Raw genomic sequence first — 27,619 nt, 5'->3', positions numbered from 1 at the left:
GGAACACCATAGGGGGCCAGAAGATCCTGTGGAATACCAATTGGCCACACCGGGGGGGGGGTTGGGTAGGATGAGGGATCTTGATTATAGATTTCGCTTGAAACTTTTTTTTTTTTTATATACGTCCTCTTCTCATTCACAGACAGAGGGCTGAAGGAGAAAGGGGAGAAGTGTACTTGCAATATTGCGGGATGTAACAGCATCATCATGTTGGTGTTTACTGGTCTTAAGTAGCGGACCTGGGCAAAGGGATCTGAAGTTTTTCTTCCTTGGTTTACAAATTGCAAACCCGACACCAAAAGTGCAGGCGGAGGAAGGAGTGAATTGCTTTTCTAAGATGATTTCACTCAGTTCTATACTATGATTGGCCATGTAGGTACAAGGTACGTCAGCAGAGATGAGAGAGAAGTGAACAGAAGGAGGCGAGGAGGAATTGGAATAGCTTCATTCATCATAAGGTTGCCTGCGATTTCTCGCCTGTGTGATTCTGCATGATCTGGGAGGATTTAGTTCTAGGGCTGAAGCCCTTCGAGACAAAACTGTACAAATTGAGTTTGATAGTTACCCACTCTTATATTCTGCCATAAATCCAGTCTTTGCAATTGAAACTCATACATTTGTACGGACTTGGGTTGTATTTGTAGTTGTTTTAATTAGAGTAGTTTTACATTTTCTTTCTTGCGTAAACTCTTTTTACTTTTTTCTGCTGCAGACAATGAAGATAAAAAGGAGAATTAGCTTCATACGCCATCAGAATACAGATAAGTCATAGTCTTGCACACCCCTAGCATCACTTGAAAACCTTAAATAAGAGCCCAAGGCATGTCTCCCTTAAGACATCACAGGATTTAATAGACGTGTGATAAATTGCTTTAAAAACACCAGTCTGTTTCTTTGCATTTGATATTCCCTTGTGAACAACATATTCCCACTAGAATAACTCCATCAGCATCTTATTAATATCTGACAAACATCAGTTCGTAGTTGAAAGTGCACCAAGAATGTTCTTAGTCTTGTTTTCGAACTCACAACACATGTATACAGTTAAGGATATATATAGAATCTTCTGATATTCACTAGAACATCAGAAGATGATGATCTGAAAATCATGACTTCATCCCAGGCCTTTACTTCAAGGAGAAAAAAAATTAAGTTGCAAGAATATTGTGTGGTAGTTGAAAAACCAACACTTTGTATCGTATCAGATAAAAAATATTTGCCCAGAGATGCAATCAGGCTGATAATCCAGCATCTGGTTTGCCCTGGAGGTCAGTGGAGCAGCCACTGGCAGAGGGGGCTCTGGGTCTGTGTGGGATCGATGCTGATCGCTGTAGCTTCCCCTCTGTCAGTCAGTGAGCATGTTATCTTCTCTCGCCTTTCACTCAGTCACCCATTCACTCATTCACCTGCTCACTCATTCGATTGCCCACTCCGTCATGCACTGCAGCAAGTCAGACAGGCCCGTCACCCCCAACTTTCTTTCAAAATAACAACACTGCCCCCTTTTGGTCAGACTCATCTGTCACCTGGACAGAATGATGTCCCACTTGAAAAACGACTGCACCGAACAATTTCTGACACCCACCCTGTCTCCTTGATTTATAAATCTTCTTTTGGAGAAAAGAAAGAGTTTCTTTTAATCGAGAAACGATGGATAAGGGTTGAAGGTTGATGTACTTTTCGTTGGCCTGACATGGCTGTATCTTCGACTGAATCACTGCCACTCACAGCTTATTACTGAGACACAGCCATTTCACAAGTGCCGGGGATTCACAGTGAAATAACGCTTGTGGGGGAGATGGGGCTGTACTGGAGTCCCGGGGGGAGGGTAATTATCCGTTATGATCACTGGGAGACGACATGAGTCTGCGTGTGACAGCTTTTGTTATTTTGACCGCCGAGAAGAAGAGTCGAGGCGAGAATGGATGATTAAAAGTGTGTCTGCCCTCCTTTTGTCTTTGGAGGAAGAAGTATGGTGACACCCGGGTGGTTTCTAGGGATGTGCCTTGACAGTAGAGTGGGAGAAAGAGCAGGGAGAGGGATGGACATGAGAGAAAAGAGTGTCCAGAGGGGGTGTCGGCGAGATGTTTGAGGCCCCTCCAGCCCCGCCTCCCTCACTTTGTTGCTTGGAGACATTTGCAGAAAATGCTAATGAGCAGGAAACAGAGGGACTGCCTGATTGTATAAACAGTTACACAAACACAGCCGCCACAACAGCCACACAGAGAAGTGTGGATAAATGGCTGATTATGATAACAACTGATAATTTAAAGGATGCACTAATGTAATTTATGCACAGCATGCAATGACACTTTTTACAATCTGAATAATTAAACTTCAGAGAAAAATGTAACCACTGCTGTAATATGAGTGAATAATAACATATCAGAGAGGTCTCCGCCTGCTTCGGCTTTTTTTCTCCAATTTGACAGCTTCACATCAAAGACAAAAATGACAAATCTCAGATGCTAGCCAGTTTATGTGGTGATATCCCACATGCAGCATCCCATGCCAGTTGTTAATTATTGTTAATCATTCACCGCAGTTCATCGTGGGAAATGTTTAATTAGACCACAAAATGTCAGCCTTTTCTCTGACAAAGGCTTTAATGGGATTTGGGTGTTTCAGGCTCTCTGTGAGTTCTGTTGACACTCGCGTAGTTCCATGACAAGTCACGGATTAGATTGAGGATGGTTTATTCATTTTCAGTGCACTTTATGGCCAGTTGTTCTCATCTCATCCCTTAAAGCCTTTCTCTTGTTTATGCCCCCCCACTAAAAATAAACATGAAACATTGGATTTGAAGCGTGAAGAAAAAAGCTGACAATATAACTCAGAAAGAGAGAATAAGAAGGAAAAAAAAAACTATATCTACAGAGCTTTTTTTCAGTGTGATGAATTAGCAATGTGTAGGAGTCTCAATACACTGGCCTCATGATTCCCATGTTAATAGCCCAAGAGTGTAGGGAGAGAGATGCAAGTCCAGATTTCAGCATTTCATCTGAAGTGTATCTCTCTCTAATTTGTATACAGGCTATACACTTTTTTTGTAATGAATATATGATTATATATAAAAAACCATCTTATTCAAAAATAACAAGACATCTAGTGCACAAAAATCCAATTGTAAAAACATGGTGAGTGGGTGGAATCACACTGTACATACAAGTATTAGCCTGTATTTAGAAAATGTTCATATAATCAAGATATGCTAAGATAATGAAGTTATACAGATAAAAATTACTGATTTGAATCAAAAATATATGCCTGATATCAGTTCCATATAGATGTACTCAGAGTAATATGAATGAAGTTTGTGGCCCAATGTAGAGTTTGATTTCAGCCATGCAGGCACTCAAACAAATGCGAGTAAACAATTGATATTCAAAGTACATATAATTACAAAGACTAGACGTTAAAGAATAGCTGTCCCCCCTGTAGCACAGTCTGTAAAACATCTTCTATGGTTAAGTGGTCAGACATGAAACTGTAGACTGTGTATGAGCCAAAGGGAATCTATGATAGTGAAAGTGATTTTCGTAATTGAAACGACCCAGTCAGCAAGTGGTAGTGATCTTCTATGTCATCGTTTCCAAACATCTATCTGCTCGTCCAGAATAAAACTCTGCCCTGTAGAACTAAATCGGTAGCATTTCCAAACTTCTCCTCTATAATGCTCTAAAACTTTGGAGTAGGGATTAAGCTAGGCGTATCCATAGCAGACTTGATTATTTTTCCAACAAAAACCTACAAGTAAGAATGTAGCCTATGTGTAATGTATAATGAGTCACTTGTAGTAATTAACCCAACGAGAATTATCACCTGACTGAGTCCTATGGAGCTTTAAAGCATCTTTTAGCTTTTTGTTTTGCTGATGTGGCCCAAGACTTTCATACTCTCGTCAGCTCTGTTTCCAGAAATAGGCTGTCGGTGAAAAAGGCTCTGAGTTACCTGCCAGCACCAAATGGCAGACAGGAAAAGTGAGCTACGAGCTGATGAATATAGTGAGGCATTTATCAGATAAAGAGACAGATATTTCCCTCAAGAGTTGGTGAAATAAAAAATAGAGCATAAGGAAAAGTGAATATTGAAGTTAATATTTAATATTTGTCTGACTCCACTGGGAAGTTGTCAACTCTCGGGGAGGGACTAACTTTCCTTCTAAACCTAGAACCAAAGTGTAACCATTCCACAACTTTACCAGTGCAAGCTTCAAATGGTCATATCTGAGGGTAGGGAGCATAGACTCTATATAAAGATGGACGTTACCTCTCCACTTCCTCCCACTATTTAGAAATGAATCCAAAATATCCCAGACAGGTGCGCTGCCCTCTTGCGAACTTGGAGCCAGTAGTCTGCTACATGCATCTCAACAAACGAGTCAGTCTCAGTTAATATTAAACCAAAATTACACACATGAACTACCTCAAATGACAGAAACCATCTTTGAGGTTGAACTAACCTGTCCCAATACACTTAAAAATCAATGTGGTGTGATACACATTTTTCTACTTTGATTTGTTCTGGGGTTTTTCCTGTTTCATCTAAAGTCATAAAACCAGTGTTGCAAAGAGGGCTGTGTCTTACAGTCAGGGTCAGCTTATATCAGAGCCAGTTTGATCCTTTACAGTTTTTCTAAAGCCTTGTATGCAAGTAAGAATTCCTTACTTTCTAAGCAGCCACTTTTACTTCAGAGGGAAAAATCATATTACAGAGATTCTTAAGTTGCTTGAGATAGAATCCATCCCACTTTTTTCTGTCTTTTTATTGTATATCAAACTTACATCATTGTGTGGTAATGCAGTTGCAAAAGGGAACATGTTAAGAAAACTGCTGAATGACAACATTTGCAAGAAACAACCAAATTCACATTGGATTTTTCAATATGAGCATGCTTGATAATACTGTTAGTGTTCTTGTTTTGATTTTCTGACAACATGGCTTGAATGAATGAAATGAATTTTGGCAGCCGGATCTAAAATGTGCCAATTCAACCTCCCTGGGGTCCTAAGCAAACCTCTGCTGGGAGGTGATGTGTTTCTGAGCAATGCAACGTGGAGTGCATTTGATTTTGAAATCTGAATTTTATTCTATCTTGCTTCATGCAGACATCAGTGGTACTTTGCCAGTTGTCATATACTTTGTTTTTTTATAACAAGTTATTACTGATAAAGTGACCATGAAGGACAGGGTGATGTCTCCAAACACTGCTGTAAGGTTAAGCCAAGGCTTTTTCCTCTCCTTCAGGTATTCTTAACAACACTGACACATTTTTGAATATTTGCACTCTTTCCCCCATTTAAACTTATGTAAAGCACTTCTGTAAATCAAGTAATTACATGGAACTGCTGATGTAATGTTTCAGTACCACTGTAGTCTGCTCTATTTCAACAGAAGGCTCGCTGTGACTTTCTGCCAGGGCTGCGGAGGCTGAAAATCCAGCATCAACTTTTAACTTTAAAATCCCGTCAGTGATCCATCCATTATATATTGCGAGACAACATATCTAACCTTGGCACCCCCATGCAACCCAAACTCTCAGTCAACATGAGATTATTTGACTTTTTTGCTCAGAGTTTGTTGTTGGTATGGCAAATTATAAAGAGGTATAACACTTCCTCGTACTGTTCATACGATTATAAAGCTATGTCTTGTCAAATTCATTAACATTGGTTTCATCAACATCATAATCATAATTCATAATTAAGTTTCCTTAATAGATGCAAATAAATGCATATTCCACTGAGAAACTTATATAATTCAGTCATATTTGAGTAAATCAGTGCATTCTAATACCGTTAAAATCTGATGCACTGACAGGTATTCTCTAACCTGATGACTGCTTAGCCAAAAGCAAAGCCTCTGCAAAGCTAACTTGTTTAGAGTGAAAACAGAAGTTAGCCCTACTTACCTGCGCTGCTGATCCTGCAATCTTTCATGCAGTTATTACTTATGTATTTATTTATTTATTCTTGCTTTTCCTTTGTCCAGAGGGATAATGCCACTTTGATGCCATCCTTTCATAGCATTTACAACATTTGTAACGGCATTTTGACATTGGTGGGCAGGGCTTTGGGCAGTGCGGGGGCACTGCACAACTTCCAGTTCCGCTTGTGTGTGTGTGTGTGTGCGTGCGTGCGTGCGTGTGTGTGCGTGCGTGCGTTTGTGTGTGTGTGTCCCTAATTCAGCGGCAGAGCCTAGAAGGCAGTGAGAGGTAGAGAGAAAACCACCTTACTCTCCTATGGTTTGGCTTTAGCACTGCAACATGAAGCTATTATCAGGCCATGGCAATAGGGGTGAGGAAGGGGCCTCCGTAATAGTTTTTATGGGTTCACCACTGCCCTGTCTTTGCACCTGGCATTTATTACCCCCTGGAGGTGCAGCAAATGATTTTAAATTAATAAGCAGGAACAGGATGGGCTGCCTGTGATGGGGTGGAATGCCCTGAACAGATACATGAATAACTGCCTACACAGTGTACAGTGGAGCCTTCCATTCTGTGTCTCTACTTTCATATATAGATATGGATAAATCTGTTTTTCTCAGTGTAAGAATGAGCACAGTGACTAGATGGGTAGAAATCTATAGAAAATGTTAAACTAACCTTTTCCACAATGTTGGATCTAAAGGAGAAAAAAACATGAAACTGTGGGTATCTTAGTCAATTGGCTTATACACAAGTAATCAGCAAGATGCCTCTAAAATACAAAGACCCACCATCTCAGTTGCCTCCACACAGCTTCTGTCTGGACCCCTGTGTCTCCCTTCTGTTTAAAGTTATGCCTTGCCTGGCAGCAATAGTGACTTGGTGCTGTTTCGTTGCTTATATTTAGAATAAAGTTTTGGTATGTGCAGTAGAGTTGCAGTATGTGCATAGTGCTCCATCTTGCACAGTCCATTTTGTCCTCTGTGTTCAGGTCTGCTGTTCATGTGAGTGTGTTGCAAAACTGTCATCTTTCTGACAATGTGAAGATAGCTGCTGAAGTGATCATTGAGTGCTGCTGTGCAAGTGTTGTTTTATTAGTCAGTGTTAATTAGACAGAAGGTGGGCATACTCAGCAGGTCTTTCATTTTAGCCTTTTGGCAGCATTTGGCTTTTTGCAAACATCTCTGTTTTCTAACTTTCATTGACTGCTGCCCACTCCCATGGCCAGGCCATTTCATTCCAAGTTCCAGGTGTTTGGATGTGGGAAGTCAGAGAGGCGGGGTGGGAGGCTGAAGTAAACAGCATGTGTGCATGAATTTTTATACACCCTCAGTTATCCTGTATTCTGGTTGGCAAAATGCCTTGATATCAGAAAAATACAGTTCTTGCATTTTACAGTTCCACCTACACACACATTGGATTGTACACACATGGAGGCCGGTGAACTCAATGACAGCAAACAGAAAGGAACACAGTTGTCCACGAAGGCTCAAAAGAACGTATTAGCATGCAGCCCTACTGGTACAAATAGAGACAGAAACATCATACCTATTCATCATACTCGTATTTATAAAGTCTGCATAACATACATAAACTAGAACGGTGCTCAGAGAGCACATACCTCCAATAAAGGCTAAGACCCTATAAGAAAGTGAAAAAAGTTCCTGGATCTGCCCGTTCATCCAGATCCACTCCGAAATTGAATGGGTTCCTCCTTGCATCTTGCTCCACCCCTCTATAAAGCTTTATGGGAATTGGTTCAGTCGTTTTTGAGTAATCCTGCTGACTGACAGATGGACAAACAAATCGCAATGAATATTTATCAAGCACTTGCCCGTTTCTTAACAATCACTGTTTTCAGACTATTTTACTATAAATTCTCCAGAAGACAAGAATAGTCTCATTAGATTGTTCATGATATTTTCCTGCTCCAGTGTGTAGAAGTTGAAGAAGTTAATTCCCTCAAAATTAATTGGTTTCCCAAACTTTTGAGTCATAGTCATTTCAATATTTTGAATCCATGTCAAAAAAAGAAATGTAGTGAACCATATATGAAGCTCTGTTGATGATCTTTACCAGTAGAGAAGAGACTAGACAAAATACTGCAGTCCTTTGTACTAGGATACAATGTTTCATATTAAAGTTGCGTACTGATCAAGACTGTCTCCAGTCAGCATCAAGGTGTACTACAGTCGTGCTAACGGCTCTGTGAGACTGTACTTACTGTGAGACTGTACTGTTCTAATGTTAACGAATCATTGAATGTACAGTGTTACAACTTAAATAATTACAAATACGGATACATGAAAATAACAAAAGTGCAATAGGCTGCATCTGTCAGCAGGTCAGTTTGTGTGCAGAGTCTGTGAGATTCATTAGGGGTTGTATGACAGTGTTAAACTCAGAAAAAATGTCAGTCAGGACAAGAGTATCTAGTATGTGAGACAAACGTTAGCTACCCACATATTTATATCTATATTTATATATATATATCATATATCAGAGGCAGAGGCTGGTAATGTTTGCACACATGGATTGATAAATTGACCATGTGTTTACTTTCTTCACTGATACAGATGAAAATGAAGAGTCCGTGGACTGTTTGGGGTCCAAATAAATTGAGAGTTGGATTTTAGGGATAAGGAAGAGTGGAGGTATTATCAGTGTTGTGTCAACAGATTTTATTTGGGAACAAATCATAATAAACAAAAATAGTCATCAGACAGTTAGGGATATGTTTAGGCCTATAAAGGAGTCCTAAAGGCCAGATACAGTAGCTTATTGTAAGCATTTCCAGTTCACTATTGGGCTAGATAAGTAACCGAGAAGTCTTCTGGAAGTAAATTCCCCCAAATGCCACCTTAGTGGATTATGAGGACATCCAGTGCTGATCTTCCTGATAGAGCATCGGAAAGAAAGTGGATGAAGGCCAGTGCAGTAGTTCACCCAAACCAAACCAACAGACACGTCCATCATACTGATACACAATGGCACCAGTGATGTGGGATAAAAACATGGGATGTAAATAAACTGCCTCAGGTAATGAAAAATATAAAGTTCACTTCAAATGTTAGCAAATTTTTTATGTTGATAAAAATATGCCAAGCCAGCAACACCTCACAATGTTGATGACAGTCTTTAAATAATTGATTTGTCCTTTAAAGACAGACAATATAATATCAGCTCCAAAAGGTCAAGTAGCCACGACTGATACTTAAAATTTCTGTTGTGTATAGCAGGTTGGAAACATCACAGGTGGCCATGGCCGTGCACTATATATATTGTAAAAAATATATATATCCTGTAACGATAAGAAACTCCCTTCTTTCCCAACAGTCGTATAAGGTAATAATCTCACACAGCGCTTTCGATAACAGTACATGTGTCTGTAAGTCTCCCGCGGACTTCTATGATTGTCAAAACCATAAATATGTGCACTGCTGTCGGGTGAGATTTCAGTGTCAGATCAATGCAACACTCTTCTACTCCATTCACCCCCAGATTTCATCAGGTCTAGCGATCTCCACTGAGCTCATCAGAATCCTGCTCCACATCACATCTATCCATATTTTCAGCAATCACTCACCTCTTCTTCAACACCAGTCCAGACTCCATCAGGGAGAGATATGCCTGCACTGCTCATGGTCTGACCTCTCTTCCAACAAGATGATTGAGTTGAATGAGTTGCCAAAGACTCAAGTCATAGATCTTAATTTTCTTATTCAGTAAGCTATCTAATTCAATTTGCATGGTTATTTCTTTAATGCGAGTTTTGCAAATATCGGTGAAAATCTGTCCACCGCAGAGATTAGAGGTGAGTTTGTGAAAAATGTCTGGTGGTTTAAGCCTCTTCTTTAGCTGAATCTCTCCTGATTGCACTTAAGTTGGTTAAGCATAAATATGACATGACATGTAAATACTGCAGCTTGTTGTTACAAATTAAGTGATATGAGTTGTGCTTAATCTAGCCATAAAAACCTGATTAGTTAGTCCAGCCTCACAGATGCACTAATATGCACAGTGTATTCACCTATTCTTGCTCTGGACTTTCATCACTGTTGCTTGTAAATTTTATAAGCTTCCCGTGTGGCCTCCCTGTAACAGATTCCTCGCCTGCTGTTAAAAGCAGTGAGACAACGCAGACTCATTCTTCCCCACTACTGTTTGTTATATTATTATTTCCCAGATGCATCATTAGTTCCAATCACATTATGGGATACATCAATTCTTTATGTTTAGAAAAACAGCAATTTTAGATATATTGACCAAAAAAGTCTAAGTTTGCATGTAGCTGCTATTTCAGGTAAACTCATATTTGTACATATTTACTTACTTAAATCAGGTTGATACTAAAAAATATTTAAAATACTGTCAAAAAAAGCATCAATGTACACAACATTTGTTGCTAATTATATACTCCTGCAGACCTCATGTCTAGCAAGAAGAGATGCTGCGCATGACAGTGAACAGCAGCGAGCTCTTTGTGTACAGGATATGAGTTGGCTGAGTCCATCCTTTGCCAGATTGTACTGTCATGGCTCAGAATTGTAAGGATTTAATTGCACGACTTGAACACAGATGAAATGTTCAGAACACTTAACTTTTATTTAGACTGAACAGACAAAGCAGGCAAGGAGGAACAGGATGTGAAGTCAGGAAGTGTGCCATGGTCAACAACAGACAGGAGAATCAAGCAAACAGAAGGCAAAGAAGGCAATCCAAAACAAGCAGGCAGTCAAAACAAAACAGGTGAATGATGCTGTAAAGCTTGAGCTGGGGTAGCATAATAGACAATCTGGCAAAGTCTAGGTGGAAACGGACTAGAATTAAAGAGTTACATAGGGAATTCTGGGCAGATGAGTTGGTGGACAGGGTCAGGTGACGGGAGTCATATGGCTGGAAAGAGCTAAAGGTTGGAGTGAGTGCAGGGCAGAGGGTGTAACAGGGCCTGACATTACAAGAAAGTTGCAGTTTGAACAGACTATGTATGGAAATTGTTGAGAGCGGTGTATCTGTACAAGAGCTGGTTTCAGCATCAGCCGGTCAACTGGACTTTGTATGTGTGTGAGCACAAAGAGAAAACCATGTACCTGCACAGTTTGTAAAACTTGCTCACACAGTACTTCAGTGAATTTTGAACAGTATTTAGGGTTGTAACATTTTTATATAGCTAACGTACATGGCTGCCAATTAGTCTGGTAACATTCAAAGTCAGCAAGTCGATGAAGGACTCATTTAGTGTAAGATAAGGATACAGATACATACTCTTTCCATAGTGTTCATTACCTTCACCAAGGAAGTTTTGCTATTGCCCCTGTCTATTTGTTTGTTTGTTAGTTTGTTGTTTTTTGTGGATCCAGTATTTCTTTTCACTTTCTTTGACATTGCAGAATTCTTTTGACGTTTTCCCAGTTTTCCCAGGGAGTAGTTAATGGATCTTGATGAAAAGAATCAGTGAACAAGTTTGTAGCTATAGATGAAAGCAGCACCACAGGAAACTTCAGGGGCAGTGTAGCAAATATATAGTCATAACTATTTTCATACTTAAAAAAGAGCATAAATATGCCTTTAAGAGTGCAGGCGTACAGTTTTTCTCTGTTGGCAGTATGTACCAATTAACCAGCACTTAAAGTCATTATGCATTATGCAATTACTTGATTTTTGAGTGTGGCTTTAATAAGCACTCTTTAAATGGAACACCCACATCCCTTTTCTTTAAATTATGTTATCACTAAAGTCTATAATCTGTTTTTTAGCTTAGGGTGTTTAAATGAATGCATTCAGAAGAGCTCTGCAGTATAACTCCACAGGGGATTCCTGACTAAATCCTCCACAGATGTTACTACAATTGTTTCTGCTGATTAAAGTTCTGCTCAGGTGCAAGTGTTGAGGTGTTATTTTGACAAGAGCGATCACTGAAGTTCATGTGCTAATAAAAAGATAATGCTGTATTTTATTGAAATGTGCTGTAAAATGAAAGCATATTTTGGTTTGTCCAACTGTGATAGGTGCAACAAAAACTTCAGATCAGTCAGATCAAGCACAATTGCCCACAGAGTCCTAAGAGGTATTATCAAGTACAATAAAAGAAATCAATTCTGTGAGGGAACCATGGGTGTGTAAAACTTTTAAATGGAATACCTTTAGTTTGAATGCTGGCTCCTAGAAGCTAAGGCAGTAGTGGGAGAAATATCCTAACAAACTCATATTACCAGGATATTGACCCTTAAATACCCAGTAATCAAATTGATCAACAACAAAAAATAATAGAATTTTAATTTAACTTTAGCATGTTTGTTACAGCAACAGCTCTCCAGGTTTGGGAAGCTTGGGATCATCAGAAAAGTTCATGTTTCAGTTCAGTTTCAGATTTGGATGAGGCAGTTGGAGCTCTGGGGTCTCATTTATAACCGTTGCGTATGCACAAAACGGGGCCTGAAACGTGCGTATGCCACTTCTCACGCAAACGTCGGGATTTATAAAAACAAACTTGACGGGAAAATGTGAGAGCAGCAACACTCGTGCGTGATGCTGCGTGATGGATACACGCGAATGGAAGGATGAGGAAGAAACGAGGGTTCAGCAACAATTGATCAGCCGATATAAATTCTAAAGATCTGTGATCCTGGATCTTTGTGCTAATCTGAGTCCAAGCAGCGCCAAGTAAGAATGTTTCCAGGTGCACTGTGATTTATAAAGTGAACATTGCGTTCAGGTGTGCCTGTGCACAGTTTTGTAAATAGGAATTTTCATCTGCGTATGCCATTTCTGGCTTTTGTGCCCACGTACACTTTTAGTATTAATCCCTTGCACTGTTTTATAAATGAGACCCTTGGTCTTTGTTTCTGTACATGAAAGCTACTTAACCTCTCAGACCCATGCAGAGCCCAGAATTCATTTTTACCTGTCGCTGCAGAGTTCAATTTAAGTTGCATAATGTTAATTAATCTAATATGTTAAAAGTGTTCTCAACCTTGTGTTCATACTGGTAGCATCATTTTTAGTTTGGCCTGCAGGAAGTTGCCAGTTCTGGACCCACAAAGTAAAACTAAATATATTCAAATGTACATTTTCCATAATAATTAATAAAAAGGTTTATGCAGTTTAGTACTAAATCAAATAATGTCAAAGTTAAGTCAAAGTTCAATATTGCTCCTAAACCTTAGCTACTGTATATCACAAATAAACTTCATCAGATGTGTAAAACATTTCTCCCACATGAAACAGGTCACTGAACAGAAATCCGTCTCCAGGGCCTGTCACAACTCCCTGTTTGTTATGTAGTCTCACTGAGCCGCAGCTCGCCAGATTAAGGGGGCCTGGCTGGTACATCTCATCCATGCACCAGTGACATGAGGCAAGCACATACACCTGCATAGCAGATAGATATTATGCAGCATAACGCTCACTCGCACATCTGTTGAGGAAGAGACTAGATGATTTATTTATTAGCACCCAATTAAAACTTCAGGAACAAGAACACTTCAATGGGAATATAAATATCAAATAGAGTAAGCTCTACACGACTATTTAGTCATGCAATCTGGCTTCTGCATCGTGGCATGCCAGAGAGAGAAAGAAAAGCTGAAGATCAGGAAAAGGAAGTGGAAACACTCAGATCTTTTGTGTAGCAAAAGAATCTTTTATTTCAATCATTTTCACCACCTCCTCTCCCCTTTCTTCTTTCTGTGCTGTAAATGTGATTTCTTTTTCATGTCCTCATCTTTCTTCTTTTTTTTGGAAAAAGAAACAGGGTTGGTATTTCATTTTGATGGAATCTCTGACCACAGTATAGGCCAATCAATTGGCCTCACTTGGTTTAGTGTAGGAATAAATGTTGTGGGCATAGCCAAAGGCTGGAGAGATTGTGTGGCATTTGTTAAGCTCACCAGGGAGTCAAGAGCAGTAGTTAGGGTGAATATGGATTTCGGCACAGCTGAAAAGGGAATGACTTCTCTCAATGGAATCAGATGTGCACGTGAAGTTGGTGTAACTGCAGGTAATGACAGTGCCATGTATAGTACATCCCATACTTTATCTGTCAGTGTCAATGATTTTTTTAAGCCATCACAAGGAGAATCAGTGGCTGCTTCCTCTGTAACTCTTCCGACATTAAATGCTCCATACGTCGTCCTAATGGTAATAGTGGGACTGTTAATGTGCAGGACACATGGCTCACTTCCTCCTAAATTAATCCATCAAGCCTGGGATACTTTTAAAGATAAGTGTCTTCTCTCACACATGATCTGAGATTTGTTTGAAAGTCATTACTTAATTAAAAAAGATTGGTATCAGGAGGTTAAAGAAGGAAGAAGGGTATTCTCACGGGAGGCTGAGTAATTTCCACAGAGATTCAGACATGAGTTATATACTTATAACAACACACTCTCAGAAAAAGTGCTCTTTCAATTATGTAACCGGAGTGACAAAGACGTAGTTTTTATCCGATACATCTTATTAGATAGAATAGAATGCCTTTATTGTCATTGAACAGGGTACAATGGAATTATATATATAGATAGATTACAGAAATACAGTGTGTTTCTAGAAATGCAACCACAACCCTTCCAACACCCACGTTTGTAACAGGCTTGGCTTTGACAATCACATACCAGCTTCTTCTTTTTAGGCATTTTCACACCTGAAGGTTTGGACCAATGCAGACATTTCGTCCCCAAAGTGTTTGCTAATTGTGGGAAGAGTTGAAGTTAGGTCACTTTCAACTTCCTTTGTTTCTTCTTTTTTTTCTCCATTCTTTGATGTCTTTATTAATCTGTTTAAAGGGGACTAACATGCATAAACATATCAATGTCCAAATATACCAGATTTAGTCATTCAGGCTAAATTTCATCTGCCATCCCTGATAATAAGATCGAGACACCCAGGGTGAATTTGGGTGCAATTTTGTTTATGATATCAGTTTTACACATTAGATCAACACATTATACCTTTCTGTCATCCTTACAATGTTTTCTAAAGATAGCAGAAGAAAGAGTGGAAGTATCATACTCAGAGGAGATGTTCCCAATCTGTTCCCCATTGTTAAATCTTATGTCACTGACCTTGTCATGTAATTCCAAGGGGGAGCTTCTGTTAGACACTTGCTCAGCCCCTTTCTGGAACAGCACCACCATGAAGTCACATGATGTCCATGCTAAACCTATAGGAAAAGTCCTATTGACTAGATTTTGTTAGAACAGGAAATAAACAGACTGAAGCTTAGATGTCCCACATTACCTGAATTCAACCTATCTAAAAGAATCACACAGGAGTACATACACAGACTTATTTTGAGTAAGCACATGCATTTACACCTGGCTTAGGTTTGATCTTTGATTCAGATAACATCCATGTATGGTTCTGTTCTACAGATAAGGTCTATGTTACAGTGCCAAGTAGATAACAGTGACAAGAAAAATACTACTGTACCGTAAGGCTGAACTGGCACAAATCTGCACCTGCATTAAAATAAACTAGTATCTATGTCAAGTTTTTCATCAACTTTTTTTGGTGGTGAATCAAAACATCAACTCTTCATTTTGAAATGTTCCGTCAGCCTCACTTTTTACAAAGAGAGAAAGTGAGTGAGACAGTAACAAGGGCTGGAAGTCTTGTTAAGGACCAGTTAAATCACTCACAGAACAGCGGCACATCTGTAAAATTAATAGAAAAGCCTTTCATAACAGGGTGCCTGTCTGACATGCTGGCAGCCTGCCACCTATCACCAGTGTGTCCTTATTACCTCTGACATATTAGATGTGATGTGATCTGTAGCTTTGGTAATAAACTAGAATCCCCCTACATCCACAGTCTCCACTGACAGGTCCACATCATCAGCATGTTCCATTTGATCCTGTCTTAGCCTCTTTCTCCTCCTGTCATTCATTTACTAAGGACAGATGGTCAGATGTGTGAGGATTAGATTGACAGAGGAGGTATAAATAATAGTTGATGACATGCACAAGTCTCACTTTCTCAATACATTCATTATTATTTGTGTGCATGTGTATCTGTCTCTACTTTCTATATGTCTGTCTTCAAGTGGACACTTCTAATCACTGAGCTGTCTGTTTGAGACAGAACCTCTTTCGCCGCAGCCTTTAAAGGCGAGACAAGGCCGAAGCAGGTCGGGGGGACTAGGTAAAGATTTGTCAGAGCAGACCGAAGACGAAAACCTGCACACAAGCCAAGCTTAGGATGATTTATAGGGCTTATTTCTGAGAATGGTAAAGTGAAATTAATCACATTCCCACCTGACATCGCTGCTCAGCAGTGATAAATGACAAGCTGCCAGGGAGAGACAGTGAGCCATCCATGAAGCGCCCGCCAAAGTGCTCCTTCTTCAGATAGCCTGACCCAGGGTGCTGCCTTGCCAGATGCCCCCCTCTGGATGGTCAGTGCCAGGTGTACTGGGGCCAGTCCCGTCTCCTCCTACTCCACTCCAGTCCCCCCCAGCCGGTTACACATACAGGGGCTTAATGACTTAGGGACAGCCTGCCAAGCAGATGGAGAGTGGAGCAGGGTCTTACGCTATCAGCTAATGGTGCAGTCAGATATTTGGGCCAGAAAGTAAGTCAAATGTTGCTTCCAAATCATAACCGCAAGAAGGCATTTTGTATTTATTTAATTTACTTCAAAACTCTTGTGCCTTTTTGATAAGGCCGTTTTCACACTTTCACACTTCTACAAAAGTGACAGGTTCACAAAATTACTGTGAGGAATGTTGTGATCTATTTATACTCCTGTCTTCTCTTTCAAATAAAATAATTCATGAATATGCAACAGTATTTTTATTTTGTCTTAGAACACTGGTTGAAAGAAGATGTCCAGTCAAAGATTGAGCAAGAAGGTAACTTACTACTCCACATGTCTAACAATGTAAAACATGTACTTTTAGATGTAGAGCATCACTAAGCCTTCAGTAGTTTGACAGATAAGTAACAGAGCTATCATTCATTAAGGCAGTAGAATAGAACAGAGTAATTTTGTTGACATGCGTGGTGCTGAATGTTGAAAATAAATTCAAAAACCCACCCAGAAGATGGACGTATACTGGATTTATAGTTCGAAGGTCTCACTGGTTCTTTTCTCTGCTCTGCTACAGTGTCACTTAGTTTTTACCATTATTACCTCCGCCAAGTAGGTTGTGTTTTCACAACTGTTAGTTTGTTTGTTGGCAAGATTATGGAAAACTACTGTACAGATTGCCATAAAACTTGGTGGAAGTTGTGGATGTGGTATAGTTTATGAGGATCCAGATCAGCAACTTTGTTTAAAGTTGAGGTTTGCATTTCTTAAAATATTTTCCTTGATTACTGAGAGAATAATATGTGGATCTTGACAAAAATGTATCAGGAATGTTCAGGGGACTGGTTTGTATGAGTGTGTACAATTTGGTGCTGATCCAAACAAAAATTTGAGTTGAGTTTTTAGTTTAAACGTGGTTTCATAGGATTGTTGGGCCTTGGCAGAGGTTTGCACTTTGTTTAGTGTTGTTCTAGGTTGTAGGGTTGTTATTGTTTTCCTAGTGAACTTGCTTTCTCCACAGTGGGATTTACTTGTTTATGCATTTATTTGTAAAGCATGTCATGATTACATTTGATTTGATATTGAATTTATTTACACACATATGAGACATATGATTCTGGCCTGTATCTATCAATCAAACGTTCTGTGTATAGCAGCTGTCATACAGGTTGCAGTTCAAAGTGCTTCACTATTTACTGTTGGAGGATTAACTGAGATTACTTTCCCATAATAATAGATCAAAAGTACTTGCACACACACGTGGGTCATCAGCCATGAATTATTTTAAAAGTTAAATAATATACAAGCTTATTTTTTGTGTGTGTCTGTGTGATATGATTTTCAAATAAGCAGTTTAAATGCACATTGGAGCCTGAACATGAAACATTTCAAAATTATATTTTATCTTTAATCTTTCAGGGACCCTGATTTATTTACTGAAATCACATTGTGACAGCCTGAGCTGCCTTGACCTCAAGTATGAAAAGATGAATACTACAGTAGTATAGACACACCTCTTAGTGTCCATGGGTTGCTACCCTCACCACAGCTGTGTGCTGTGTCTGCAGCACTGTGAGTGAGATGATTGTGTGCTCTGACATAGTTTTGATCTCATGACTGCTAACTAAAAGAAGCACACATAATGAAGAGCACAGTTTTCTTTATTCACATTAGTTCAGACTGAACAGGTACATTTGGTGTAGCCTTGATTTGAACACAAGTTTGTGGGTGCTTGTTTTTTTCCCCCCAGCGTGATTATTATATTCTTTTTCTTTGTCCTCGTTGTTACTGTCAGATGAACCCTGGGGTCTGAGTTATCTCATGTCACTGAACATTAGGAGCAACTATTATTCACATGCACAGTTCAAGCTTTTGTTAAATATACAACATTTATCTGGCCATTCGGAGCATGGAAAACAAATCCTCCCTCATTAATGTCAGTGGTGACATTGCGACATTGGTTGCGCCTATTATTTCCCATAAGTCAGGTTAAGCCATTTATTGCCTTGAATGGTAATGTAGACATTAGTGGCCTTTGATTGAATGCCCATGTTTCCCCCGTTGTTCTGTTTAGAGGTGCACATGTGTGCATGAAAAATGACTCCCACCAAAAAACCCCAAAGCACTCACCTGCGACATGGTTTCACTCTCAGCCATGAAAATAAATAATCTTTACCCTTGACAGCCACATAATTAATAGTGATGTTTAGCAGGTCCATTTCAACAGACCCACTTAATCTAATTTTCTTTCCACTCTGCGATTTGTAAATTACTGCAAAATGACGGGCCATTTACCACTGTCTCTGCCTGAGACAATGGCAATTTTTCTTCCTGGGTAATTCTTTTTGTTGCTCTTTTTACAGAGAATTAAAAGAAAGTATCCTCTTCTGTGTTCCTCCTCCTCCCTCTACTTTCCCTTCAGCTGCTTTTCCAACTCCCATATATCCTTCCCTGCTTTTTCTTTCCAATTTAGCAGCATCCAATGCTGCTGAGACTCCAGAAAACATTAGCCATTTTACAGCATCACCAGAACACATTATGACCACCCATCTAAAATGTCAGCACTACAAATGCCCTGTCCACATTCCACTAAATGTTGAACATTTATAATCATAGAGTTACATTGACATTTGAGAGCAAGGAGTGAGAGTGCCGCCTGGTGATTTGCCGCACCATTACATATAGTTTGTGAACATGCTGAGACATGATAATCTTCCAGGTGTCTTAAGATTTATTTTCATTTGGTCACAGAGAATTGTCAATAAGAAATACTTGATATCTGACTGAAAAGTACTGACGGGGGAAAGGTTTCACCAAGTGAAGACACATATTCAACAATCTGTTTAATAATCAGTCAATACTGCATTGCAAAAATTTCCACTGCCCTGCTCCAGTCTGTTATGTACAACAGAGTATGGTCATGTTGAAGATATTCTTAGATGAAATTCTGAGTTTTTGAGAGTAAATTTGTAATTCAACATTATGAGAACAAAGCAAAAAAACGAACTTTCTTTTAGAAAATAAACAGTTCCACTTCTTATGGATCCAAAATGTTGATTTTCCATTGTTTCATGAAACACTATGAAAACCCTTTTCAGAAGAATTTTCAAGTGTGTTTGGATCGAAGTTTCGTCTTTTCCTGATACTTGTGATAATGTGGTGTTGGTGTGGAAGATGAAGTATTTTGCTGTTTCTGAAACCAATACTGAAGTAGAACTTAACAAGATACTCTACACAGCAAATGTGCCAGTGTTATTTTTTCAGTGTTGGTGTAAATTAACAGGGGTTACTATTAATTTTACTCAGAATTGATCAAAATTAACTCCCCCTAGAGTCCGTTCGTGATAGTGTAAGAGTTGATATCCGTCGTTCTGAGAATCACTCTGAATTTACACTCTGGCTCGTTCAACTGGCCACACCCACCATTTGAATCGCTCGCTGTGGCAGGCACACACACAGTCAGCACTCAGACTGCAGTCATACTTTCGTCGTCCAAATCTCTTCTTTCTACGGTAAGTTAAGTTTCGGTCGATAAAATTGTCTCTTTTGGATTGATATTAGCGTTTGTTTGTTTTTTGTAGTTGCCTGTGGCTGCTAGCTACCTAGCGAAGTTGGCTAGCTAGCTAACGTTAGCTTAGCTTGCTAGCTGGCCAACACTGCGCTGGACCAGGATTTAGCTAACATTAGTTCCTCAAATTATTAAAAGTGTCTATAAAGGAAAGGCTTTTTGAGTAATAGGAACGTATTGAAAAGGTTATAGACATACGAGTATAGTATGGCAACATTACACATGTGCATTGCCTACATTGTGTTATCGTTAGTGTTGGGTTAAATGTATGGTTTACAGTGTTTCCCATGAACGTTAATTAACGAGACACGGGCGTTTGGGTCTGCTACAGTCTCTCACGAAAAAAAAAAAGTGTTTGTATATATACATATCTAGTGTTTTTTTGGCGGCATTTCACCGTCAGTGTCATGTGCGCGGTAGTCGCGGTAATTGTACAGTGTTCAAATTACCCCCCACCCCGCGGGAAACACTGGGTGTAAATGTAAGAAATTAGGAATAATAAATTATGCCATTCTTGTCTTTGAAGCGACATGCTGGTTCCTGTAGAGTATAAAGGAGTCAGCAAATGGGTCAGGGTACCACAGGCGGAGGACGAGTACAATTACTCCCAGTTTTTGCAAGCAGGTAACTGTTAGACTAATTTGACTGTCATGTTTATTTGTGCATTTAGGGTTTTCCAATGTTTTTCCTAGAGACTACATATGAAAACTAGCTTTCCTGCTAACTCCGGTGTATTTATAGTTCATCAGCTCTGTTCATTAATGGATGTTTGTCCCTCCCAAATCTTGCTTATCTACATTTTCTTATGTTTTAGTGCTGGCAAAATTTAATTTGCCAGGTTCTGCTTCCTTGAGCCTGAAGGATTCCTCTAACGTGGAAGTGGATTCGGACATATTTGATGAACTCTTGAAGTCATCTGGGGTGTCTTTCAAGGCTGAAGAATGTGATGGTAAGGGATTATTTTGAATTTTTATGAATTTGAGTCTGTTTTCTACAAAAGGTAAATTGAGCTGTAACTCGTTTCCTCTCGTGGTCACTTGAGTCATTTACAATGCAAGGCTGTGTGTTTTCTTAGGTAGCAATGCCGAGGTGGAGTTCTCAGAGGGCTCATCTTTATCAGACTGGTCACCATCACCATTACGTGCATCCCAAGGGTCATCATCAGGTTCTGACTCAACGCTGATACTAGAATCTACCAAAGCTCGGAAAAGACAGCTGGTTGAAGGACCCCTGGATAGCAACGTTGCAAGAGATGTAAGTTAACCACCTGATATTTACTCTGATGTCAATTAGACCGATGTCAAACCGTACATTAAAATTTCACAATAAGTATATTAGTACTGCAGCTTCAGTAGGTGTCGGACTGAGAGCTCCCAGAGCGCCGTTATGTTAGCTAATTCTCATTTATCATGCACCCCCTAACCAACGGTTACATCAGCCTGGGGCACAGGCTGAAATACCTACTGTACCTGCAGTGTGAAAGTTATGCAATTGTCGTTTCAGAATGTTAGAGTCGCTCTGTATTCAAAGCCTGGTGGAAAAGAAATATTCAAAGAGTACGAGAAAACAAGCGCCATCAGTGATGTTACAAGGAGAAAGATGGTAAACATTCTTGTGGCAGATATGGTGGAGAGCCATGGGTAAGTGAATGCACTGTCACTGCTATCTGACATTCACTTTAGTTTTAGTTTTTGTATTATTATTGTAGTTTTTATTTAGTTATAAATATAAAATAATTTTTATTTTTATTTTCTGTCTACTAAATTATTTTTAATGATACTGCTAGTTTTAGTTAACTATAATAACCCAAGAACACATAAATGAAATTTGCAGTTTTGGGAGGAATGATCTCTCTTTTCAGGAGGGTCCCTCCGGTGAATGTGCGGATCCTCTACGCACTTGGGATTACAACATTGTTCCCTAAATTGAAGGACCCGGATTCCAAGAATGGCTATGTGAGTATAAAAGCCTCCCCATATATTCTGTGTTGCTCACCGTGAGGTTTCTCCAATTTTTTCCCAGTTAAAGGGTTTTCCTGGAGTTTTTCCTCAGTTGATGTGAGTCGATGTGTTTTTCTTTATCAACAGGAACATTTCTATGATCACCAGAGTGGTTCTGGCTACCTAGCGTGGAGGCTGAAAACTGTTCAGCGGAACTCTGCTCAAGACAGCAAGAAATCCAAGACCACTTTCCAAGAGGGCCCCAAGACTCCACGCAGTATCCGTTCAGATGAGAAGCAGTTGACCGGTGATGAATGCAGGGAAGCCATATCGGTGATGAAACACTCAAGTGATACTGCCCTTGTCAAAAATAAGATGAAGGCAACATTCCAGCACAGGCAAAAGGTGGTTCAAGACCCAGATACGGCCTCTACTGTCCTGGATCTCTTTCCCAGATTCTTGGATACACCTGGCTTGGTAAACATACAATTAATTGCTGACGACTTTGTGATTGCCTTATTTTGCTTGACTGTTGCTTGACTCATTCACACGAACATACACACAAACGTTTTCTGTTCAAGATCGACCAAGACTTCACAATGATCTTTGGTGAGGAGGTGTCTGGTAAATTCCTCTCCAAGTGGCCAACATTTTTCAAACCAAGAGTCATCACAGATTGCTGCAAGAATCTAACCCCGAGTCCGCATGTGGATGAGCTACTTCTGTCTGCACAACAGGAGTCTGATGATGGTGGTAAGTGTTAATTGAATAGTGGACGCAGTAGATTGCACATGCCTTTAGTGTACACAAGAAAAGAAGACATTGTTGTGTCCTTTCATGTTTTTGACCCCTTTACTACAAATCACATACTGCCAGCCATATACAATCGATGGTGTAATTTAAGAAAACTTTACTATAACTGATTCTGTAATGCTTATAAGGAAATAAAGGACATTTTATAGTCACTTCTAATTCTGCAGTGTGGCATTCTGAAGAGTGGGACTCTGAGATGGCTGCCATCCTTCTGCTGCTTCACCTCTTGCCTCCAACAGTTAAAGGCAAGAAGGCCGGCAAGATGAGCGCATCGGAGGCTGCTAGACGCCTGATCAAGTTCATGAAGGTATTTTCTTAGGGCTGTACTTTTTTCAAGTTGTGTATTGCGCACATCCATTCATGCAGTCATTCACACATTAATTAAAATCTCTCTCTCTCTCTCTCTCTCTCTCACTCTCAAGGTGGGGTCAAGCATGGAGACCTTCCTTAAAGAAACTGGCCCCAAACAGCCCTTTCTTCTCGGAGTCGGAGAAAGAAGCAACAGCATCCAGGATTTCTACATCATCCTGGACCAGAAGGCCATTCCCTGCAGGATGCAGACCCCAGTTGCTGCTTTTGATGAGCTATTCAAGGCGCATTATGCTTTTGCCGTGTCGTATGATGAAGCGCTGTCCAGCTTCTTCATCTTCATCCAAACCACCGTGTATGGAATCGACGTCGGCAAAGTGAAAGAGAGTCCTCGGGTAAAAGAAATCAGAGCAAGGCTTCTTCACTGTGAAATTTGAAGACCGATTTTGACCAGAAATGTACACATGTTACATTTGCAAGGTACACCACACCAGATGTTCAGTGTTATTTAGACATTTGAAGTTTGAGCATGGATTGTATCCCGGAAGGTCTCTGCGCTTGAACTGTGGAGAGTCTGGTTGTTCATTTGTTTTTTGTACATATTCTGGTTACAAACGTCACCTATCTCGAGCACATAAAGACTGTCTTGATCCAGATCCCGTCAGCAGTTTTGAATTTGAGCCTGTAGCTGGACCTTCCACACCAGTGAATGTGGATCCTCCTGTGAGGGTCACTACACATGTTCCAGTTGAAAAGAAGAATATACTGGAGATGTGCAGCTCTGTTATTGCTCAGGTTCAAGCCTCAGGTGTTCCAGAGAGTACTGTGCAGTGTTTAGTTGGCTCAATGGAGGAACTGGTTAATGACATCCATGCTCACACAAAGGAAGCTGTTGTTAATTGTTTGTCTTCTGATGCATCTAGAGAAACTTTGGATAGAGTTGAAAGTTGTTTTGATCAACTAGAAAACCCATTTTCAAGTCTTAACACAGAATCTAAAAGGATGAGGCATTTTGAAAAGAAATGGAATATAGTAGAACCTGTAGAGCATGTTCTGGGTGTCCGTTTTGATGTAAGAAGAGATAGAATAACAGGCACGTATAGGCAAGTTCCGGTCAATGATAAGTTCATGTATGTACCTATCCGGGGGTCTCTCTCATCTATGTTTAGTAACAGTGAACTCTGTAACAGTTTCCAAGAAGTAAAACCACACCAGGAGGGATTTTATAGAGATATAAGTGATGGGTCCTACTTTAAAAATCATAGTTTATTTTCTCAGCAAGAACCCGCTCTTCAGATCCAGCTCTACTATGACGATTTTGAAACTGCCAATCCACTGGGCTCAAAAAAGGGTGTGCACAAACTTGGATGTGTTTATTTCGTTTTGAGAAATGTATCACCAAAGCTCAATTCTGTGTTAATGAATATTCATCTTGTCGCTCTCTTTCACTCGGAGGATCTTAAGAAATATGGGTTTGAGCCAGTTCTGAAGCCACTCATTGATGATCTTAAGATTTTGGAGACTGAAGGAATACAGTTGCCCTTTTCAGCTACACCTGTGAAGGGTTCAGTCATTCAGGTTACAGGAGACAATTTAGCTCTACATGCACTTTTTGGTTTTGTTGAATCATTCAGTGCGACGTACTGCTGTAGGTTATGTTTAACTGCTAAAAGTGAATATCAGTCAGTTTTCAGTGAAGATCACCCGGGATTAACTCTACGTTCAAAAGACCTTCATGTTGAGCATGTTCGTGTCATCCAGGAAAATCCTGCTTTGAAATCAACATTTGGTGTCAAACGAGACTGTCCACTCAATTCCCTTCAGTTTTTCCATTCGTCAAACAATTACGCTGTAGACATAATGCATGACCTGCTAGAAGGAGTGGTGCAATATGAGTTAAAGCTTGTGTTTCAGTATTTGATCAAGAATTCAATATCCCTTAGTTCATTGTCTGAAAGAATTGTTAGCTTTAATTATGGATACACACAGAGAAAGAACAGGCCAGGTGGGCTTAAGCTGGATGACAACAGCAAAGATCTTGGACTTAATGCTATCCAGTCTTGGTGCCTCCTACGCAATGCCCCGCTGATATTTGGAGATTTAGTTAAAAGAGAGGATACCTGTTGGCAATTGTTACTCCTTTTAATTCAAATTGTAAACATTGTGTTTTCACCAACTGTAACTCATGGTATGACTTGTTATTTGAAACATTTAATTTTTGAACATCACAAACTTTTTAAATCCATCTTCCCAGAGCACAGTCTCATTCCAAAACATCACCATATGATCCACTACCCAAGCTGTATTAGAAGAATTGGACCACTCATACACATTTGGTGCATGCGATTTGAAGCGAAACATAATTTCTTCAAGAAATCTGTTAAAAACTTCAAAAATATTGCCAAGACTCTGGTTAAGAAACATCAGGCTCAGTTAGCATTTCATTTTGAGAACTTTTATTTCCAAAGATTACAGTTTGGTCCGATCTCCGAAGACCTGGTCAGCAGTATAGAGGGTGGAGAGGTGCTGAATGAAGCTTTTGATGTGCCGTCAGTTTCCACCACTTCCTGGGTCAAAAACTATGGCACAGAGTATCAAGTTGGGATGTATGTGGTTACTGGAGTTGAAAATGAGATGCCTTTGTTTAACAGGATTGACAGTATAATTGTTAAAGACAACAATGCCTATCTTTTGATTTGTAAAGTCTCGAATATTTTCTTTGATGATCATTTAAATGCATTTGGTATTGAGGAGAAAAATGAGATTTTCACTGTGATCTGTGTAAATGACCTGGTATATTACAGACCTTGTGATAGGCAATTTTCATATGACACCGATGACCAAGTGTACCTTGTTCCATACTGTAATTATATGTGAATCCATGCAGACTGTTGATTCTTAATGTGGTGTGGTGACCATTTAATAAGATTAATTTTTCTGAAGAAGTGTTTGCCTTGTGTATTTTTTGTGATAGGTTTGGCGGGTGGTTAAGGGGGGGTGGGTTTATTGGTAGTCAAATTTTACATTATATTGGTCTGAATGCATTGGTAGTCAGTGTAGCATTTTCAACCGCAGTCAGTGTAACATTTTATTAAAATGACACTAGTGTAGAGTACTATTGACGCTATACATGTGTTAGCTATAGTAATTTCAACACTGTAGGGAGTTCAAAGTTAACACTGGTTGAGTGTAAAAACACTAACACTGACACTATACATGTGTTAGCCAGTGTTAATTTTGAACTCGCTACAGTGTGGAAATTACTATAGCTGAGTGTAAAAATATACACTGACACTAGTGTAGAGTACTATTGACACTTCACAAGTGTTGGCCAGTGTTAATTTTGAACTCCCTATAGTGTTGAAATAACTATAGCTGAGTGTAAAAACATTAACACTAGTGTTAGTGTTAAATTAACACTGAAAAGAGTGGACGCATATACACACTTTCTTGGTGTTAAATTTAACACTCTCAGAGTTGATTTAACACTGGCTTTTTTGCTGTGTACATTCCTCATTTTATCGCAGGCAGATGTTCTGATCCTCTAAAATGACACACTCTTAAATTATGACTCAATTCTCAGAAATGTCCAAAATATATATTTTTTAATATTCCAACTTTGTTCTTATAATATTACCAATTTGACCTGAAAATCTCAGACATTTTTCTTTAAGTGGCCCTAATACTCCATCGTATATGCAACATGGATTGGAAAATGTCTGAATGTTGAATAGTTTTTCATCACATTCAACCTAGTATTCAGTGCAATATTTGGATCCTCTGGTATTCAGTTTGACTTGGTGCTGACATTGTAAGATCTGTGTAAAATGTTTTCATGTGAGAAATGAAATAATTTGACGTTGGAATGATCACACTGTGATTCTGTTGCAGTTATCACCAACTGTATATTCTCATGGGCTTAAATTAGGGGAACAGACGTCTTGTCCGTCCTCACATAATACAAAGGATATGGAACCCAGCCAGAAATAATGTAGGGTTAAATCTTGCCTTCCTCTTTTGGGAGAATTAATGAGGCAAAGCAAATTATTTGAACAAACCTCTGCCCCAAGGAGAGCGGGGGCCTGACCTGACCACCTTTCACAATGTCAACTAGGTGGGCTGTCATTTTAAACATGCCACAGAAGACTGATGGAGCCTGACAAACGCCACCAAGTTAGAGAAAATACAATTAGCAGGCTCGTTGGACAGGTCAGGAGGCAGCCATTTATTTAAACTGCTGGCTGACAGCTACGAGCTGCTGCCTCACAATCTCTCCTCGGATCTGTGTGTGTTTGGATCTGACCTTTCTAGGCGGTACAAGTTGAAACTGCCATCATGTACTTGAGTAGATGCTTCTTCATCCTCAGGCAGAAGGGGCCACACTGCCAGGCAGCATTCAATCCCAGTTTTTAGAGAACACTGACTGAACATTGATTGCATATATCTTGCAGCCGGATACTCCATGGCTTTCATAGTATCCAATGACAGCAAGAACAAAATTTGTTTATTTGATAAGACGACCCTTGGAGACAGTGA

General features: G+C 39.6%; 1 protein-coding gene and 1 long non-coding RNA gene across 3 annotated transcripts in view; both read left to right on the top strand.

Moving 5' to 3' along the window:
• The window catches only part of LOC109632228 (uncharacterized), a 105,456-nt gene that overhangs the window by 16,699 nt on the left and 61,138 nt on the right, over window positions 1-27,619 (top strand). The window lies entirely within an intron of this gene.
• Window positions 19,749-26,028, top strand: LOC138411481 (uncharacterized). The gene is made up of 10 exons (XM_069531954.1): window positions 19,749-19,965; window positions 20,548-20,645; window positions 20,836-20,970; window positions 21,097-21,275; window positions 21,525-21,661; window positions 21,883-21,976; window positions 22,109-22,438; window positions 22,543-22,714; window positions 22,942-23,081; window positions 23,197-26,028. Exons 2-10 carry the CDS (start codon window positions 20,552-20,554, stop codon window positions 23,518-23,520), a joined length of 1,605 nt encoding a protein of 534 aa, XP_069388055.1. The 5' UTR covers window positions 19,749-19,965; window positions 20,548-20,551; the 3' UTR covers window positions 23,521-26,028.

The sequence above is a fragment of the Paralichthys olivaceus genome, chromosome 9 (assembly GCF_024713975.1).
Source record: "Paralichthys olivaceus isolate ysfri-2021 chromosome 9, ASM2471397v2, whole genome shotgun sequence".
NCBI lineage: Eukaryota > Metazoa > Chordata > Actinopteri > Pleuronectiformes > Paralichthyidae > Paralichthys > Paralichthys olivaceus.
This window is presented reverse-complemented; position numbering and strand designations above follow the sequence as displayed.

What these genes read in the sequence shown, in the direction of transcription:
- LOC138411481 (XM_069531954.1), top strand. Translation starts at nt 20,552, where the DNA reads ATGCTGGTTCCTGTAGAGTATAAAGGAGTCAGCAAATGGGTCAGGGTA. An exon ending in CTCCCAGTTTTTGCAAGCAG is followed by an intron (nt 20,646 to 20,835) that starts GTAACTGTTAGA and finishes CTTATGTTTTAG; the next exon opens with TGCTGGCAAAATTTAATTTG. An exon ending in CAAGGCTGAAGAATGTGATG is followed by an intron (nt 20,971 to 21,096) that starts GTAAGGGATTAT and finishes GTGTTTTCTTAG; the next exon opens with GTAGCAATGCCGAGGTGGAG.